The sequence below is a fragment of the Heloderma suspectum genome, chromosome 6, assembly GCF_057233095.1.
Source record: "Heloderma suspectum isolate Gila_16-S chromosome 6, 16-S_ref, whole genome shotgun sequence".
In the NCBI taxonomy this organism is placed as follows: domain Eukaryota; kingdom Metazoa; phylum Chordata; class Lepidosauria; order Squamata; family Helodermatidae; genus Heloderma; species Heloderma suspectum.
This window is the reverse complement of record NC_139463.1, coordinates 81,998,422-82,018,655: the sequence shown is the minus strand read 5'-3', so window position 1 is coordinate 82,018,655 and position 20,234 is coordinate 81,998,422. Positions and strand designations below refer to the sequence as shown.

At 47.8% G+C, this 20,234-nt stretch overlaps 1 protein-coding gene across 1 annotated transcript; it reads left to right on the top strand.

Moving 5' to 3' along the window:
• The first annotated feature begins 1,176 nt into the window (after positions 1 to 1,176).
• On the top strand, positions 1,177 to 18,447 carry LOC146341477 (olfactory receptor 13G1-like). The gene is made up of 6 exons (XM_084807482.1): positions 1,177 to 1,191; positions 1,440 to 2,383; positions 12,868 to 13,021; positions 16,777 to 17,055; positions 17,284 to 17,502; positions 18,376 to 18,447. Exons 1-6 carry the CDS (start codon positions 1,177 to 1,179, stop codon positions 18,445 to 18,447), a joined length of 1,683 nt encoding a protein of 560 aa, XP_084663608.1.
• The last annotated feature ends 1,787 nt before the right edge of the window (positions 18,448 to 20,234 follow it).

Here is a 20,234-nt window from a genome sequence, read left to right as displayed (position 1 = left end):
TTGACATTCGGGATGTACGAAAGTCACTTACCTTTTCGAAGGGTGATATTCACGGTGGGGGGGAGGCACTCCGTCCCTCCCCCCGAAATTCTCTCCAGACAGCTCCACTCTGCGGCAATTCTGCGGAGCCACCGGGCGGGGCCGCCTGCAGCAAGTCATCCGGCTGCTGGGCAGCCTGCAGGGACGCAAATGGCAGGCGCCGTAGCCGCCGCCATTTGCGTCCTTGTATTTTGCCGTGATAGGCTACGTAAATATTTATGTAGCCTATCATGGCAAAAAACCCAACAACAACAGTGAACGCAAATGGCTGCGGCTACGGTGGCCGCCATTTGCGTTCCCTTTTTTTTGGCTGTGATAGGCTACGTAAATATTTACGTAGCCTATTATGGCAAAAGAGATGGGCGCAAATGGCGGCCACTATGCCATTTGCGCCCCTCACTTTTGCAGTAATAGCCTACGTAAATATTTATGTAGGCTATCACGGCAAGAAAGAAAAAAGGGAATGCAAATGGTGGCCACCGTAGCCACCGCCATTTGCGTTCGCTGTTTGTTTTTTTGCCATGATAGGCTACGTAAATACTTATGCAGCCTATCACAACTTACGCAGCCTATCACGGCTTCCGCAGGGATGCAAATGGGGTCCCTGCGTTAGCCGTGATAGGCTACCTAAGTATTTACGTAGCCTATCATGGCTATAGTGAAGAAGCGAATGGCGGCCGCAGATGCGGCCACGATTTGCAACGCAGCAAAAATGTTGTTTGCAGGTAGCTGTCCTGTTTCACGTGCCTTTCATGGGGTGGGGGGGCAGGGGGCTTCATTCCACCAGGGATTTCGGGGGGGGGCGAATGCACTGGTATTCGGCCTCACCGAGATCCGTGGCAGAATTCTCTGACATCCCTAATTGACATGGTTGCTTGGGCATAGGTCATTGCTTTTGATAAGAGACAGAGATACATTTCAAGACAATTATAGTTAGCCATCTGCTAGAGAAGCACCCAGATTATGGAGGTCTTACAAAACGTGGAGGGAATATTTAATCCACCTATCCTAACAAATGCTGACATTTACTATCAAATGATGAAAAATAAAGTAAAATGGTATTCTTTGTTAAGAACATTTGGTGGTTCTTGAAAAGCAATGATACATGATACATATCAGGAATGATTGCATCAGGAGATGTATTTTGACATGGTACGTACAAACGTACTGCTCCTTACATGAAGGATGGCTGAATCTGATGATGACCAACAGTAACTTGATTAACAATGAGATGAAAGGGAACATCACATAGTTTTCTGTGTTCCCATGCCAGACTCCAATAACCTTTAAAATGACTGCTGGGTAAATCAATAGTTTCCAAATTTCAGAGTTATATGAGTGAGAAAAGAACAAACTGTAGACCTATCTTGCTATTTCAGTAATGCCATCTATCTGTCTAGGTCACAGGCATAAGAAATATCGAAATACAGAACCACTCTGCCATTACGGAGTTTATATTGGTTGGTCTAACCAATTCTACTGAACTTCAATCAATTCTCTTTTGGGTATTCACCTTCATCTATGCTACAGCTCTGGTTGGTAACATCCTCCTCATCTTTACCATATGCACATGCAGGAAACTCCACACTCCCATGTACTTCCTGCTCATCAATTTGTCCCTAGGGAATATGTTGTCCATCTCAGTTACAACTCCCAAACTGCTACAGATGCTTTTCACCCACAGAAAAGATATATCATTTTATGGCTGCATCACACAGGTGTTTCTCTTTCTATTGGGTATGGGGACAGAACTGCTACTTCTCTCATTTATGGCTTTTGACCGTTATGCTGCTATCTGCCATCCTTTGCAGTATACAATCATCATGAAGAAAGAAGTGTGTGTTGGCATAGCCACTGGAGTGTGGATTTCAGGAATGATCAATTCTGGTGTTCATGCTGGACTTATGCTGCAGATTTCCTTCTGCAACTCCAACATCATCAATCATTTCTTCTGTGATGTACCCCCACTTTTAAAGCTGTCATGCTCAGACACCAGTCTCAATGAGACTATGGCTTTTGTAGCAGATGTGATATTTGGGATCTGTAGTTGTGGGTTGACTCTAACATCATATTTGTTCATCCTGAGAGCCATCTTCAGAATCCACTCCACTGAAGGGAAGAAGAAAGCATTTTCCACATGTTCCTCACATCTCATTGTAGTCAGTTTTTACTTCTCCTCGATTATCTACACATATATCAGGCCCAACTCAGTCTACTCCCTAGGCAAAGACAAGTTTGTTTCTCTCCTGTATTGTATGGTAACACCAGTTCTCAATCCAGTCATATATTCTCTGAGAAATAAAGAGGTGAAAGAAGCTATCAAGACACTTATTGGAAAAGGCAGGTTATTCTCTAGACCTCAAACTTGAGCTGTTAAATATTCAAGAGCAGGGATGGGCAACATAGTGTCCTCTAGATGTTTGAGACTTCAACTTCCGTGATCCCTGACCATTGGCCATGCCGGCTGAAGCTGATGGGAGTTGTAGGCCAAAACATCTGTAGGAGACCAGGTTGCCTACCCTTGTTCTAGACCTTCATCCTTAACTAATAAAAATGGTTGGCAGTAGCAAGGTGATGATTTTTAGTTTCTGTGGATTGAGGGACGTTTCATGCAATAAATATGCTTAGGAATTCATTAATTATGTATTGATTGGCTGGGTTCTGGGGTGCTAAATGCTCTGTCCGGGGGTGGTTTCTGCTGCCTGAAAGGTGTTGTAGTGATCCCCCTCCTGAACAAGACTTCCCAGGACATGGAGATGTGTGAGAACTATCATCACATCACTAATATCTGCTTTTCGGCCAAGGTGCTAGAGTGTGTGGTGGCTGGGCAGCATCAGACATTTTTGGAGGACTTATCTGGACCCTTTCAGTCTGTGTTCAGGGCAGGCCAGTGTACAGCACTGAAACAGCTTGCTTGCTCTGACTGACCACCTACTCTGGGTGAAAGACAGGGGGATTGCTACTCTGTTGATCTTCCTGGATCTCTCAGCAGCTTTAGATACCATTGATCATGGTAGCTTGCTGGATCAGCTCTGCAGGATTGGGGTTGGGGGCACTGTGCTACACTGGTTCCACTCCTGCCTGCAGGTCCAATTCCATAGGTTGTTATTGGGGGGTTCCTGTTCTATTCCATGACTATCAAGCTGTGGGGTGCCACCATGCCACAAGGTTCTATTCTATCCTCCATGCTGCTAGACATCTATATGAAGCCCCTGGGATATTTCATTAGGAGTTCTGGGGTGGATTGTCTCCAGGACACTGATGATGCTCAGCTCTATTTCTCCTTGTCAATGGAATCAACTGGGGTGGTGAAGGTGCTGGACTGGTGCCTGGAGGCTGTAATGGGCTGGATGAGGGCCAATAAACTGAAGCTGAATCCTGACAAGACAGTCTAAAAATAAACTGAAGGGAGACCTTGGATGAAATGGGGGGAAATGGAGAGGAGTGTAAACAGAGTAAAATATATCTTTATTTTTATTTTTATTTTTTTGATGAGTACTTAAGCTTAGGTACAATAGGGCACTAGACTGAGAGTTTGCCTCAGAGCCATCATGGGAAAAAGTAGGCTTTGATGAGGGATTCAAAAGTTGTCTTGGAGACAGAGATGGGTAACTGGAGGAAGGTGAAGGTGATGGCTGAAGGTGATGTAGTAAAACAAGAAATTGTCACAGATGTGTTACAGATAGGGATGTACGAAAGTGACTTACCTGTTTGCGGATTCTGTTCATGGGGGGGCGCTCCATCCCTCCCCCTGGAATCCTCAACGGGGGGGAGGCAATCTGGGCCTCCCCCCTGGAATCCTGCCCAACCGGCTCTGCTCCACGACGGCTCTGCAGAGCAGCTGGCCAGGGCTGTCCGCAGCCAGATTTCCAGCCACAGAATGGCTGGTGCAGATGTAAATGGCAGCCACTGTAGCATCCGCCATTTGCATCCAGCCAGGCAGCCGTGATAGGCTACGTAAGTCTTTACGTATCCTATCATGGTTGGGGAAAAAAACAACAATGGCATACGCAAATGGCGGCGGCTACGGCAGCCGCCATTTGCGTTCCCTATTTTTCACTATTTTAGCTTACATAAATATTTATGTAGGCTATTATGGTGAAAAAAAAAAAGGAGAACGCAAATAATGTAGTGGGTTCTATTTGAGTCCCTTTTTGATTCGCTGTTTTAGCCTATGTAAATATTTACGAAGGCTAAAACGGGGCAGGGGGAAAGGAACGCAAATAGTGCCCACTACGCTATTTGTGTTCCCCTTTTTTTCGCCGTAATAGCCTACGTAAATATTTACGTAGGCTAAAACGGCGAAAAATAGGGAACGCAAATGGCAGTGGCCGTAGCCGCCGCCATTTGCGTACACAGTTTTTTTTTATTGGCTTGCCGTGATAGGCTACGTAAAGACTTACGTAGCCTGTCACGGCAATGACCAGGATGTAAATGGCGGCTGCGGCAGCCGGTCGAAAGACCAGCCGCCGCCGGAGCCGCCCCTGGAGCTGCTGCCATCTGGAACATCCGTCCCAGGTAAGCCTCGTTCCGTGGGGAATCCGTGGGGGGGGGCAGGGGGCAGGCCATTCCGCCATGGATTTTGGTGGGCTGAATGCCAGTGCATTCAGCCTCACTGAAATCCATGGCAAAATTCTCCGCCATCCCTAGTTACAGAGTAGAAGGATAGATGATAGATGATAGATGATAGATGATAGATGATAGATAGATAGATAGATAGATAGATAGATAGATAGATGCGGGGAAAGGCCACTGTTTTGAATGTAAGGATGGAAAGTTTGTTCAGGGTTCAGGAGTGGACAAGAAGCCAGCACTGAGATTTAGGGAAGGAAATCATGTGATCAGAGCAGAGTAGGGGATAATCTTTGGCAGCAGAGTAATGGCTGAGGGGAGCAGAGTTATGGCTGGGGGGCTCAGTGTGAGATAGAGATATGATTCCAAGTGTTAAATGTTTTCATATTGCATAACAGCTAACCAGTAGAGAAATCCTGGCAGCTCCTGCAGCCTCTTCTCCTGCAGACATAGATTTAGACAACATTCCATCCTTGCTTTCGAGAGCTCAGGCCACGTTAATGTGAACAGCAGTTAATAGGAGAGATTGTGTGTTAATTTCTCAAGACTTAGTCCACATTCTAAGGAGTGATGGATCTAATTATGGTTCTACTGAAAGAAAATGCCTCTCATATAGTCCATGTTTTATTAAATGTTTCTGAAGTTAAATTGCCTGAATTTAAATGTATGTTCACACCCTCCTCTTATTTATTGTACAAGTCTTTAATTTTGAATTGCTTTCTTCCCACAAGACATTAGGGGTAGGCAAAATGGGCACTAATGTACCACCGGATAAACCTGGTGCCCACTAAGGTACAGTATGTGTTGTGCCTTATCCCCTTGTTATATTAGTTATATTCTCATCTTGACAGCATCGTTCTAGCACATGCAACATCAACAAATATTCAGTTTAGCTTGCCATTTCTTCTTTGTGAAGTAACACTTACTGATATACAAAGAAGGTTGAGCTTGAGCTACTACAATACGTGTCCTGAGTACATTAAACACATTATTCACATTTATGCAACATGCTTTATCTAATCATTGTGGCACCTTCACCTCTCAGGGGATTAACTCAATTGATTCTACCCTTCTTATCTGTTACTACAAGGTGGGGAAGAAGGACCATGGGTGCTACCAGGTGGCCGCCCGGAGAGCACCACAAATGGTCAGTGTACTGAGGACAACCAGCCAGTCTCCGCTTTTCTTTCCCAACATTTGGGGCTGATTTGGGAGTTCTGCAACATCTTCAAAAGTTGCCATGGGAGACTGGCTTATTACTGAAAGGAATAAGGCAGTAGCCCTAGTGAGACAAAAAGTTCTGCTACTTGTTGAACAGGAGTACAGTTAGGCAAAAGATTTTGTTCCATTACAGTATGGGAAGTACAGACAGCATACGCCTTCAGCATTTCTTTCACAAAAGCAGGATTTAGAGTGGAACAATGTTGCACTGTGATATAAATGCTACAGAGAAGCAAAATGTCATACCTGAAGAGGCATGACTGAGAGAGGTGCAGTCCTTGTTTTAAGTAGAAGAGCTGCCAGTGAGTGAGGTAACCACCACTTCTTTACGACTCCAGCACCACCAAATATCAGCAGTAAATTCGGTGGCAGGGCAGGAGAGATAATTGGGGCCAGCAGAGACTGGTGGCTTCAATTTTGTTGGGGCTTTGAATCCGTTCCAGGTTTCAGTCAGAATCAGCCAGAACTCTAAAGGAGCTTTCCAAAGTGCTGAACCATATCCCCAAAATCACCTTGGTTGGGTCTGAACAAAAGGCCAGGGGGACCACATGCAGCCAATGGACAATATGTTGTCTAAACCTGACCTAATCCAACATACTTGTTGCCATTGTGGACAACCAGATGCTTCGTGGTTGTGTTGCCAAAAGCAGAGAGGTTCTTTCTTGGATTCAGAGCAATGACTGGTGTTAACAGAAATATCCCCTTCATGGATCACTGCCTTGTTGTGGAGAAGGGGCTGTGTAACTCAGTGAAGCTACAGCTATGCCGTGCAGGGCCACCCAAGACGGACAGGTCATGGCAGAGAGTTCTGAAAAAATGTGGTCCACTGGAGAAGGAAATGGCAACCCACTCCAGGATTCTTGCCAAGAAAACCCGTGGAACGTAACACAAGGCTAAAAGATATGACGCTGGAAGATGAGCCTCTCAGGTCGGAAGGTGTCCAATATGCTACTGGGGAAGAGCAGAGGGAATTTCCAAGTAGCGCCAGAAAGAGTGAAGTGGCTGGGCCACAGCCGAAGGGACACTCAGCTGTGGATGTGTCTGGTGGTGAAAAGAAAATCTGATGCTGTAAAGAACAATATTGATTAGGAACCTGGAATGTCAGATCAATGAATCAAGGTAAACTGGAGGTGATCAAACATGAGATGGCAAGATTGAACATCGACATCTTGGGAATCAGCGAACTCAAACGGACAAGCATGGGTGAATTTAATTCAGGTGACCATTATATCTACTACTGTGGTCAAGAATCCCTTAGAAGAAATGGAGTAGCACTCATAGTCAACAAAAGGGTGGGAAAAGCAGTACTGGGGTACAATCTCAAAAATGATAGAATGATCTCAGTATGAATCAAAGGCAAACCATTCAACATCACAGTAATTCAAGTCTATGCCCACCACTGAGGCCAAAGAAGCTGAGGTTGAACAGTTCTATGAAGACCTACAACACCTTCTAGAACTAACACCAAAAAAAGATGTCCTTTTCATCATAGGGGATTGGAATGCTAAAGTAGGAAGTCAAGAAATCACTGGGATAACAGGCAAGCATGGCCTTGGTGTACAAAATGAAGCAGGACAAAGGCTAATAGAGTTTTGCCAAGAGAACACGCTGATCATAGCAAACACTCTTTTCTGACAGCACAAGAGGCGACTCTACACATGGACATCACCAGATGGTCAATATCGAAATCAGAGTGATTATGTACTTTACAGCCAAAAATGGAGAAGCTCTGTACAGTCAGTAAAAACAAGACATGGAGCTGACTGTGGCTCAGATCATGAGCTTCTTGTTGAAAAATTTCGGCTTAAATTGAAGAACGTAGGGAAAACCACTAAACCATTCAGGTATGACCTAAATCATATCCCTTATGAATATACAGTGGAGGTAATGAATAGATTTAAGGGATTAGACCTGATAGACAGAGTCATGAGCTTCTTGTTGAAAAATTTCGGCTTAAATTGAAGAACGTAGGGAAAACCACTAAACCATTCAGGTATGACCTAAATCATATCCCTTATGAATATACAGTGGAGGTAATGAATAGATTTAAGGGATTAGACCTGATAGACAGAGTGCCTGAGGAACTATGGACAGAGGTCTATAACATTGTTCAGGAGGCAGCAACTCAATCCATCCCAAAGAAACAGAAATGCAAGAAAGCCAAGTGGTTGTCTGATGAGGCTTTACAAGTAGCTGAGGAAAGAAGAGAAGTAAAAAGCAAGTGAGAAAAGGGAAGATATATCCAACTGAATGCAGAGTTCCAGAGAATAGCAAGGAGAGACAAGAAGGCCTTTTTGAATGAACAATGCAAAGAAATTGAGGAAAACAACAGAATGGGAAAGACTAGAGATCTTTTCAAGAAAATCGGAGATATCAAGGGAACACTTTATGCAAAGATGGGCATGATAAAGGACAAAGAAGGCAGGGACCTAACAGAAGCAGATGAGATTAAGAAGAGGTGGAAAGAATACACAGAAGAACTATACAGGAAAGATCTGAATGTCCCTGGTAGCCACGATAGTGTGGTCACTGAACTTGAGCCGGACATCCTCGAGATGGAAGTCAAGTGGGCCTTAGGAAGCATTACTAACAACAAAGCTAGTGGAGATGACAGTATTCCAGCTGAGCTATTTAAAATCCTAAAAGATAGATGATGCTGTTAAAGTGCTGCACTCAATATGCCAACAAATTTGGAACACTCAACAGTGGCCACAAGACTGGAAAAGGTCAGTTTACATTCCAATTCCAAAGAAGGGCAATGCCAAAGAGTGTTCAAACTACAGTACAATTGTGCTAATTTCACATGCCAGCAACATTATGCTCAAAATCCTACAAGCTAGGCTTCAGCAGTATGTGAACCGAGAACTACCAGAAGTACAAGCTGGGTTCCGAAAAGGCAGAGGAACTAGAGATCAAATCGCCAACATTCACTGGATCATTGAGAAAGCAAGAGAATTCCAGAAAAACATTTATTTCTGCTTCATTGACTACGCTAAAGCCTTTGATTGTGTGGATCACAACAAACTGTGGCAAATTCTGAAAGAGATAGGAGTACCAGACCACCTTGCCTGTCTCCTGAGAAACCTGTACGAGGGTCAAGAAGCAACAGTAAGAACCGGACATGGAACAACCGATTGGTTCAAAATTGGGAGAGGAGTACAACAAGGCTGCATATTGTCGCCCAGCTTATTTAACTTATATGCAGAGTACATCATGAGAAACGCCAGGTTGGATGAATCACAGGTCGGAATTAAGATTGCCCGGAGAATTATCAACAACCTCAGATACGCAGACAATACCACCCTAATGGCAGAAAGTGAAGAGGATCTCAAGAGCCTCTTGTTGAGGGTGAAAGTGGAGAGTGCAAAAGCTGGTTTGAAACTAAATATTAAAAAAATTAAGATCATGGCATCTGGCCCCATCATTTCCTGGCATATAGAAGGGGAAGAAATGGAAGCAGTGACGGATTTTATTTTCTTGGGCTCCAAGATCACCGCAGATAGTGACTGTAGCCATGAAATTAAAAGGCGCTTGCTCCTTGGGAGGAAAGCTATGGCAGACCTAGACAGCATAGTAAGAAGCAGAGACATCACCTTGCTGACAAAGGTCTTCATAATCAAAGCTATGGTTTTCCCAGTAGTAGTGTATGGCTGTGAGAGCTGGACTATAAGGAAGGCTGAGTGCCAAAGAACTGATGCTTTCAAACTGTGGTGCTGGAGAAGACTCTTATGAATCCCCTGGACTACAAGGAGGTCAAATCAGTCAATCCCAAAGGAAATCAACACTGACTGCTCATTGGAAGGACAGATACTGAAGCTGAAGCTCAAATATTTTGGCCACGTAATGCAAAGAGAAAACTCTGTGGAAAAGACCCTGATGCTGGGAAAGATTGAAGGCAAAAGGAGAAGGGGATGGCAGAGGATGAGATGGCTAGATAGCATTACCGATGGAATGAATATGAACTTGAGCACACTCCCTGGAAAAGACCCTGATGCTGGGAAAGATTGAAGGCAAAAGGAGACGGGGATGGCAGAGGATGAGATGGCTAGATAGCATCACCGATGGGATGAATATGAACTTGAGCACAGTCCGGGAGAGAGTGGAGGACAGGAAGGTCTGGTGTGCTATGGTCAATGGGGTCATGAAGAGTCGGACATGACTTAACAACTGAACAACAACAATAGAAATATCCAAGGCAGGTTGGGGTGAAGAGTCAGAAATTTATTAAAACACACATCACGGCTGTGGGATAGACAGATGAAACTGTGTCTGTCCCCCGAAAAGAAAATAGGATGCATTTATACAGAGTGAATGTTGGAGAGCAAAGAAAAACACTATGCATGCTCAAAAACCGATTAGTACTCAGTACAATCTTCTCAGCACAATAGCCTTCTTATTTTTCGGGATGAGTTATGTTGGTGGATAGGAATTCCTTGCTTATGAGCAAGTCACTATTACCTTTGCATGGTCAAACACACACACACACACACACACACACTCACACACCAATCAGGCACCTTGCCTGAACCAAACTACTTACAAGGCCTACCTTCACAATCCCCCCTTTCAGCATATCAGGCTCACTATCTATGCTTGATGTGTTATCAGTTGTTCAATCTCTTTATCTTTACACATATTTCTCTTTGCATTCTACTGACCATCTTGTGTAGTTCAGCTTTATATATAGTTTTAGGAAGGAATTTGATACAACACTTAATCAAAACAATGGTCACATGGAACAAAAAACAACAGCAATTATGCTTACTATATTGCACATCTTGCTAGGTGGCTGTTTCTGGTAGATCTAGGTAATACTGTTTAATCATTTTAGTCTGATTTTGTGTTATTTGGGTCATTGGTGTCCCCCTATGGGCATGGACTGTCACTTGGCTGAAGATCTAGCAGTTGGATACATTCAAATCTACTTGAATCTGGTTCCCTACTTTCAGGAAAGTGCGCTTTGCTTTCATTCAACAAAAGATATCAAGTAGGAGCAGGATGCAGGTGGGCCACATCATGAGAGTGTGCCTCTGGAGGATGCTGAGACAACTCTTTCTTCACTAACAGGTGCTAGGCTCCCTGCTAGGCTTATGCTCACCTCGCCAGCAAGTGCATGGCTCACTACTGATCCTTTAGTAGTGGCTATTTTGTAATCCAGAGGTGGCTATTTTGTAATCCAGAGGAGGCCAATGTGCCAAAAGTCTAAGAAGATCTCACACAATAGCAGGAAAATGGGCAACAAGCCAGTACCATGATGGCAACCAGAGATGTATTTCTCTTTCTGGGTCCAAAGTGACTCAAAGGGCTGATGAACTCTGTGTTAGGGCACATCTAGCATTGTCTGGTTCTGGGGCACGTCATCGCCAGGGGGCAACACTTTCTTGCAGTGGGATGCAGGGATCCAGGTAGGCTGTCTTCGCAGCTTCACGGCGCTGTGGGTGGTCAACAGCACCTGATGGGGTCTTTTCCAGCGAGGGTCATGGGGAGACTTCTTCAGATGGACTTTGATGTAGACTCAATCTCTAGGCTACAGGTTGTGACACTGTATTGTGGGAACGTCTCAAAGCACTTTTTAACCTGTGAATGGAAAGCCTTCATACACTTCATTAATATTTGGAAATAGTTCAACACAGTCTCATCTCCTACATGCAAGTTAGTAAGATGTTCTTTAATAGGTGGTGAAGATGGGATTAGCTAAAACATGACCTTGAGGTTTTAGGTGGCATATAGGACAATCTGTCTAGCAGACTCAAAGGACAGGTATTTGATGACTAAGAGGAAAAGGAAGCTCACACTCTCACATGGCAAGAACGATAGCCACAAATACAGATATAAAGACATTTTCTCTAAAAGCAAAAACAAAGTTCCTGAGTACATTAAACACATTATTCACATTTATGCAACATGCTTTATCTAATCATTGTGACACCTTCACCTCTCAGGGGATTAACTCAATCGATTCTATCCTTCTTATCTGTTATACAAGGTGGGGAAGAAGGACCATGGGTGCTACCAGGTGGCCATCAGGGGAGCACCACAAATGGTCAGTGCACTGAGGACAACCAGCCAGTCCCGGCTTTTCTTTTCCAACATTTGGGGCTGAAGTTGGAGTTGTGCAACATCTTCAAAAGTTGCCATGGGAGATCAGCTTATTGCTGAAAGGAATAAGGCAGTAGCCACAGTGAGACAAAAAGTTCTGCTACTTGAGCAGAAGTACAGTTAGGCAAAAGATTTTGTTCTATTACAATATGGGAAGTACAGATATCATATCTCTTCAGCATTTCTTTGACAAAACCTATCTACAAAATACATACAATCTACTAGGGATGTACGAAAGTCACTTACCTTTTCGAAGGGTGACATTCGTGGTGGTGGGGAGGCGCTCTGTCCCTCCCCCCAAAATTCTGGCTGGGGAGGGAGGCGCTCCGTCCCTCCCCCCCGAAATTCTGGCCAGTCGGCTCCGCTCCGCAGCGATTCTGTGGAGCCGCCAGCTGGCTCCGCTAGCGGCCAGACATCCGGCTGCTGGCTAGCAGGGACGCAAATGGTGGCGGCCGTAGCCACCGCCGTTTGCATCCCTGCAGTCAGCCAGGGATTCCATTCACCTTAATGACTCTTACAGATGCAAATTGCCTGACCCTAAGAGGAAAACTTAAGGGAGCAGGTAGTCTAGCTAATAGAGACAATTGATCCCCGTTTGGGTGGCAAGGGTGGGAACCCTGCAGTCAGCCATGATAGGCTTCGGAAAAAAGGAAAAGGAGTGGGGTCAAGCTGTCAGGAGCGCCCTCACTCTTTTCATAAATCCTCCAGTAGCCAGAATCAACACACAGACTAAAGGGCTTTTTTCAAGGCTTTATTTCCATTCACCTTAATGACTCTTACAGATGCAAATTGCCTGAGCCTAAGAGGAAAACTTAAGGGAGCAGCCTACCATGGTAGTCTAGCTAATAGAGACAATTGATCCCCATTTGGGTGGCAAGGGTGGGAACCCCCAAACTTATGAGCTAGGGGCAGAGGGTCCACCTCTTTCCCGTGAAGCATCGGGGCGCAACGGTTGCTGGCGCGACAAGTGGGCCTAGTGCCGCCTTTCAGTGCCCGCAACCTGCCGCTTGTCCCGTCACCGATGCCTAGGGTCCAGAAACTCCAGTTGCTCTTCCCCTTCCCCATCAAGGTCACTGGCACTCTCTGGAAGGTGAGCTGGGATGGATTCTCCCTCTAGCTGCACCACTGGAATTCTGGCGGGCTCCTCTCCCATGGGCTCTATCTCCACAGAATAGCGATGTTAGAGAATTCCTCCACGGAACCCAGGGAGGTCGAATTCCAGTGAATTCGGCCCCCAGGAATCCGTGGCAGAATGGAGCAACCCGCCCCACCACACCGCGAAAGCCTCACGAAATGGAGCCTACCTGGCTGCAGCTCCGGAGGCGGTTGCGGCTCTGGTGGCAGCGGCTCCAGCGGCAGCAGTAGCTCCGGCAGCTCCAGGCACTGCCGGGCTGTGGACACAAATGGCAGCCGCTACGTCAGCCACCATTTGTGTCCCTGGCAAGCTGTGATAGGCTACATAAGTATCTATGTAGCCTATCACGGCTCAGAGCAGGGACGCAAATGGCATAGCAGCCACCATTTGTGTCCCCACTTTTGCCATGATAGGCTACATAGATATATACGTAGCCTATCACGGCTCAGCAAAGGGATGTGAATGGTGGCCACTACGCTGGCCTCCATTTGTGTCCACAGACCAGCCGTGCAGATGCACCCAGCCAGCAGGTCCACAGAGTCTCTGTGGAGTGGAGCCAGCTAAGGTAGGATTTCAGGGGGAGGTACGGAGTGCCTCCCCCCCACCGCAACTGTCACCCTTCAAAAAGGTAAGTGACTTTCGTACATCCCTACCTCAGAATCAGAACTGCTTTGGTACTCTATGGTAGGGATGTATGAAAGGGACTTACCTTGTCCCGCAGCTTTTTTCGCGGAGGGGGGGGCGCTTCGCTTCTCCCCCCGAAGTTCATGCGAGTGGGGGGTGTCTTCCCGCCTCGCCTGGCTGAAATTCAGGCCGGGGGGAAGACTTCCCGCCTCGCCCCCAGCCGAAATTCAGGCCGGGGAGAAGCACCCCATCTCCCCGGCCGTGAACTTCAACGGAAAAGTAAAAAACAACAACAACGCCCCGTGATAGGCTACGTAACGATTTACGTAGCCTATCACGGCTAGATCTGCAAAGTCAGCCATGATAGGCTACGTTAATCACCACGTAGCCTATCACGGGTGAGTTTAAAAAAAGAAAGAAAAAAGCACGTACGCAAATGGCGGCCCCCATAGGGAGCCGCCATTCGCGTTCCTTATTTGGTCGCTGTAGTCTACGTAAAGATTTACGTAGACTACGGCGAAAATAAGGGCTTTTTTTTTTTTACTTTTCTTGGAATGGCGGCGGCGGCAGCCGGTCTCCCCCCCGCCCCTTTCGAAGCCCTGCCGAACCGCTGCTGCGACCCACAACATTCGGGAAAGGTAAGTCCCATCCCGGGGGGGGGAGAATTTCTCCCCAAAACTACTTCGGGGGGCTGAACACGTCGGCACTCGGCCCCCCGAAGTTTCAGCGAGAAATTCTCTGACACCCCTACTCTATGGGCTCTGATCCAACCCTGACACTCTACTACTTCTAAACAATCTGAAGGGATACTTTCAGAAAGATCAGGCTGCAGAGAAGCAGGATTTAGAGTGGAACAATGTTGCGCTGTAGTATAAATGCTAGAGAGAAGCAAAATTGTCATACCTGAAGAGGCGTGATTAGGGATGTATGAAAGTCACTTATCTTTGCGGAGCTTGGATTCGCGATGGGGGGGAGGCGCTCTGTACCTCCCCATGAAATCCTACCTCAGTGCCCACTAAACTATTTGTTTCCCCTTATTTTTGCCGTCTTAGTCTGCGTAAATGTTTACATAGACTAAGACGTGCCAAAATAAGGAACGAAAATGGCGGCACCAATGGGTGCCGCCATTTGCATACGCGCTTTTTGTTTTTTCAAAGTCAGCTGTGATAGGCTACGCAAAGATTTACGTAGCCTCTCATGGCTGACTTTGAAAATCTAGCCATGACAGGCTACGTAAATCGTTACGTAGCCTATCAGGTGGTTTTTTTTTTACTTTACTTGGAAATGGTGGCGGCAGCAGCCGGTCAGAAGACCGGCCGCCACCGCTGCTGCCGCCGCACTGCCACCGAAACACCGCCGGGACCTGCTGCCGCAAGGGACATTCACATGAGGTAAGTCCCATCCCGGGGGGGGGGCGGGGGGGCGAAGAATTTCCCCACCAATTTTGGGGGGCCGAATGCATTGGCATTCGGCTTCCCGGAGATTCGTGGAGAAATTCTCCGACATTTCTACTCTATGGACTTGGACTGGCACATGGCTGGAGATCTAGCAGTTGGATACATTCAAGTCTACTTGAATTTGGTTCAATGACCTTTGTTTTCATTCAACACGCAAATAGCGTGCCCTTATTTTTGCCGTAGTCTACGTAAATCTTTATGTAGACTACAGGGACCAAATAAGGAACGCGAATGGTGGCTCCCTATGGGGGCTGCCATTAGCGTACACGCTTTTTTTTTTTTAAGTCACCCATGATAGGCTACGTGACGATTAACGTAGCCTATCACGGCTGACTTTGCAAATCTAGCCGTGATAGGCTACGTTAATCATTACGTAGCCTATCACAGTGGCGTTTTTTTTTTTTTACTTTTCTTGTAATGGCGGCGGCGGCAGCTGGTCAAAAGACCGGCTGCCGCCCCCACCCCTGACGAAGACCTGCCGAACCGCCGCCGGGACCCGTCGCCGGGAGCGACATTCATAAAAGGTAGGTCCCATCCCGGGGGGGGTGGCGAGGGTGGCGGGGGGGCGGAGAATTTCTCCCCGAACCTTTGGAGGACCGAATGCATTGGCACTCGGCCCCCCGAAGTTTCGGGGAGAAATTCTCCCCCATCCCTATTTGCGGGGAGAATTTATAGATGTCTTCTCCCTGCTCTTTCGGGAGCCCGAGGCCAATGACAAGGATAAGAAGCACGATAGGGAACCTGATCAGAGTAAGGGTCGTAAGGTGCAGTGCACCTGGGCAAACTGGCTACCAGGTTTTTTAATTTACACTGGCATCCTCTAACAGAGATTCCCCGAGAAGGGTTAGGTCCTCACCAAGTATCTGGACATAATATACAGGGCTTACACTGAGTATGAAGGGAGTGCATGGCTGGCCTATGATGAGGCCTTCCACCAGAGGGCCACCATTGACCCTTCCATGTCCTGGGATCTGAAGGACCAGGACCTTTGCCTCTAATTTATGACCCCTTCCAGGCCAGGCTTCGGTGACAAATCCAACAGTGGCCACATTCTCGCCAAGCTGTCTCCCACAATGGCCTCCAGGCCTATTGCGGGTCCAGGGGTTCAACACCACTGGCTGTGCTAGGAGTTCAACTCCAAGGCCTCCTGCTCTGGAAACCCATGCTGCTTCCGTCACGAATGCTGCCTTTGTGGCGGTCAGCACTCCTGCGCCTCCTGCCCAAGGGCCAGAGGATGGAGGGGTCCCCCAAAGGAAGGCCACGGTGGCAGAAAACAGGGTGGCAGGCATCAACCCGCTCCCAAAGAGCCCCAGCCCAGTTAAGATACTTCCACTCCTTCAGTTTTACCCAAACCGGAGGGATGCAATCTACTTGGAATGCAGTTTCACACTGGGTTTTAGGATCACCTTCAGGGGTCAGCATAGGCCGTGTTTCACTGGTAATCACCAGTCCATCCTTGTCATGCAGCACTTGGTTCAAGATAAAATCAACAAGGAAGTTCTTACGGGACAAGTCATTGGCCCCTTTTCCATGCCCCCAATACCCAACCTTCAGATTTCCCCTTTGGAAATAGTCCCCAAGAAATCTCCTGGAGAGTTCAGGTTAATTCATGACCTCTCCTTCCCCAAGGGCCAGTCTGTTAATGATGAGATCCCAGATTATTTATGTTCTGTGCATTGCACCTCCTTTGATAAGGCGGTGGCCATGATACGGGACCTCGGCCATGGGGCATTGATGGGCAAGTGTGGTATCAAATCCGCCTTTCGCATTTTGCCTATCAATCCTGTGGACTTCTATTTGCTGGGATTCTGCTTCCAGGACAAATTTTACATCAACCGTGCCCTCCTCATGGGTTGCTCCATCTCTTGTGCCACGTTCGAAACGTTCAGTACCTTTCTGGAATGGGCCGTGAGGGATAGGACGGGCTCCGGAAACATGATTCATTATTTAGATGACTTCCTGTTTGCTGGACCTGGGGATGGCAGTCAATGCTCTGGCTTAATCAGTGTATTCGTATCCCTTTCCTCGTACCTAGGTGTTCCTTTGGCACATGAGAAGACAGAGGGCCCATCTGTTCCTTTAACATTCTTAGGGATCAAATTGGACACCCTCACACAATGTTTTCTCCTCCCTCAGGACAAACTGCTGGTCCTTAGGGGTAAGCTCCAGACCATCCTGCAGCTTTGCAAAGTCTCTCTCAGAGTTCTGCAAGAAGTAGTGGGGCATTTGAACTTCGCTTGTAGGGTGGTGGCCCCCAGCCGCGCCTTCCTGCGATGGCTCTGCTGGGCAATGCAGGGTCTTCGACTCCCTCATCATTGCACCAGAGTCACCTCCGCCATGCGCATGGGCCTGCAGGTATGGTTTAACTTCCTGAGGAATTTTAATGATGTCTCCTTCTGGAGGCACGAGTTGCTTCTTCAAGCTGACCTGCAGATTCATTTGGATGCTGCCAGCACCTTTGGTTTTGGACTAATATGGCAGGAGTGGTGGTGCCTTGGCCAATGGCCAGAAAGCTGGGCTGCTGCCAGTATTTGTCAGGACCTTACCTTCCTGGAATTCTTCCCCGTTTACTTGGCAGTGCACATTTGGGCCAACCTGATGGCCAATTCTGTCGCCCTCTTCTGGTGCGACAACATGGCCACTGTGCAGTGTGCACATCATCAACACATTGTCCTCTAGAAACCAACAGGTCATGGTTTTGGTCAGAGTATTTACCTTCCAATGCCTATGCCACAACATCTGGTTCTGCGCCCGCCACGTACCAGGTTTGGGGAACCCAACTGCCAATGCGTTGTCACAAAACCAGATTGACAGGTTCCATGTATTATCCCCGTGGGTACGTCCACTACCAGACCCCATGCCAGCCAGATTATGATTGGCATTCTCACGTCAACCACGCTATCCTGAATTCTATAGCCCCCAGCACTAGAGCTGCCTATTACAGAGCAGGTAGGGAGTTTCGCGCCTTCAGGAGCAGACTTCAGTTACAGGACTCTTGGCCCTTACCTGTGGACCACTTGTTACAGTTCTGCATACATTTGCATAACAAGGGGCTATCCACTAGGACCATTACGGGGAGGCTTGCCACTTTGGCCTTCTGGGCCAAAGAGTGAGGGGTTGAGGACTCCACCTCAGATTTCCAAGTTAGGCGGGCGGTTCAAGGTTGGGCTTGGATATCCCCTTCCCCGCCATATTCCAGGCTCCCCTTGTCTCTGGATATCCTTCTAGGGCTCCAGAGATTGCGGCCCTCCTTTTGTTCTTCCCCATACAAGGCTTCCCTCTTCCATGCTGCAGCTTTAACAGCTTTCTTTGGGGCCCTTAGGATTTTGGAACTGGTCTGGGCTTCCAAATCTGACCCAGTCAGGAGGGCCTTAAGGTACTCCGACATGCAGATTCATCCCAACCTGATCCACCTCCGCATTCGACGGTCAAAGACCCATCAGTCTGGCAAGGGCACGTTGGTGGCCCTCAGCTGGGCCCAGGCCGAGGAGTTATGCCCTGTCAGGGCCTTGCAGGTTTTTCTGGGGCACCGCAGGGCGAGTGAGGATCCCCTATTCTGCCATAATGATGGTTCACCACTGACAAAGTTCCAATTCTGGACAGTCACTAAGTCGGCCTTACCCACACTGGGTTTGGGTAATTGTTGTTTTGGGACCCACTCTTTCCACACTGGGGCAGCCTCTATGGCAGCTGCTGTAGGTTTTTCATCCAAGCATGTAATGGCTGTAGGGAGATGGTGCTCCAGGGCTTTCTGGTCCTACGTTCACGCTTTGCCTGATACTTCATAATACTTTTCTTCACCTTCCCCGATAAGTTATTCCTTAGACTGGATTAGACCTACGCCGATATGGGTGCTTATTTGTGGGCACAGTATGATGTTTTGGACTGCTTGCAGGTCTTCTATGTCGGCCTTCAGATCCTGGCTGCAGTTTCGCCAACAGGTGGAGATACAGTGGCTTGGCGGGTGGGGTATGTGATGGGACTCACTCCTTCCCACCCTGTTTCATCAAGGTTTGGTCAGTTTCCCTCCACAGGTCCTGGTGCTGCACCTGGGAGGGAACGACCTGGGCTGCAAGCCCGGAAATGGCTTGGCCGAGCAGGCATTGGTCGATTTGCAGATGGCCTGACATCGTTGGCCGGAGGTGACCATATTGTGGTCCTTGATGCTCCCAAGAATCAACTGGAGGGCACAGAGTAATGCTGCCATGGAACGGGCTCAGTGGAAGGTGAACAGAGAACTGGCATGAGGGCTGTCAGAATTTGGCAATGGGTGCATTACCCACCAGGGAATTCTTTGGACAAGGAGGGAGCTTTACAGGCAGGACAGTGTCCACCTGTCCGATGCATGGAACAACATATTTTTGTATAATCTGCAAAGGGGCCTACGGGAAGTTCTTCTTCGCAGGTGGGGGGAGTTTCACAAGCAATGGGCTTGTGACTCCTGTGGTGGCTAGGATGGGCAAAACATGAAAGAGATTAGGGATGGTGTGTACGCAGAGGCACCTTATGGTGACAGGTGACACCTCAGGCCCCCCGAACAGGTTGTGTGGCTCAGCGGGGGGATAAGGGTTGCCTGGGAGACCAACTCTCCTCATTCACCCAGGTGTTTTGCGGCAGTGGGAGGGGGTGACGGGAACGTCTACCTCCCCCAGAAGAGGCAGTCCGGAGGGATGGCGAGATCACCACCACCCCTCAGGCTGGGTGTGTTTTCACCCAAGAAGTGCCAGCTAGCCGCTTACACAGTTAGATGTCCATCCTAGTTACCCCTTTGCAGGTATTTCAATAAACGTGGCCCAATTTTCAACCCAAGCTTGTTGTCTGCATCTTCTTTAACCCATCTCTGCTCGCAAGTGCCCTAACCCCGGTGCCAGCTTGTCTGGGTGAAAAGGGGGCCCATTGCGGGCAGGTGGGGTGAGACAACATAGGGGCCTCTCACTGGGGCACCCCAGTGTAGGGATGTACAAAAATCACCTACCTTTCAGCGATTATGCTGATGGTGGGGGGGGAGGCGTTCTGTCCCTCACCCTGGAATCCTCGCCAGGGGTGAGGCGCTCCGTTCCTCCCCCCCAGAATCCTGGCCAGCCAGC

What these genes read in the sequence shown, in the direction of transcription:
- LOC146341477 (XM_084807482.1), top strand. An exon ending in ACACTTATTGGAAAAGGCAG is followed by an intron (nt 2,384 to 12,867) that starts GTTATTCTCTAG and finishes TTTCCCGTGAAG; the next exon opens with CATCGGGGCGCAACGGTTGC. An exon ending in CCATGCGCATGGGCCTGCAG is followed by an intron (nt 17,503 to 18,375) that starts GTATGGTTTAAC and finishes ATATCCTTCTAG; the next exon opens with GGCTCCAGAGATTGCGGCCC.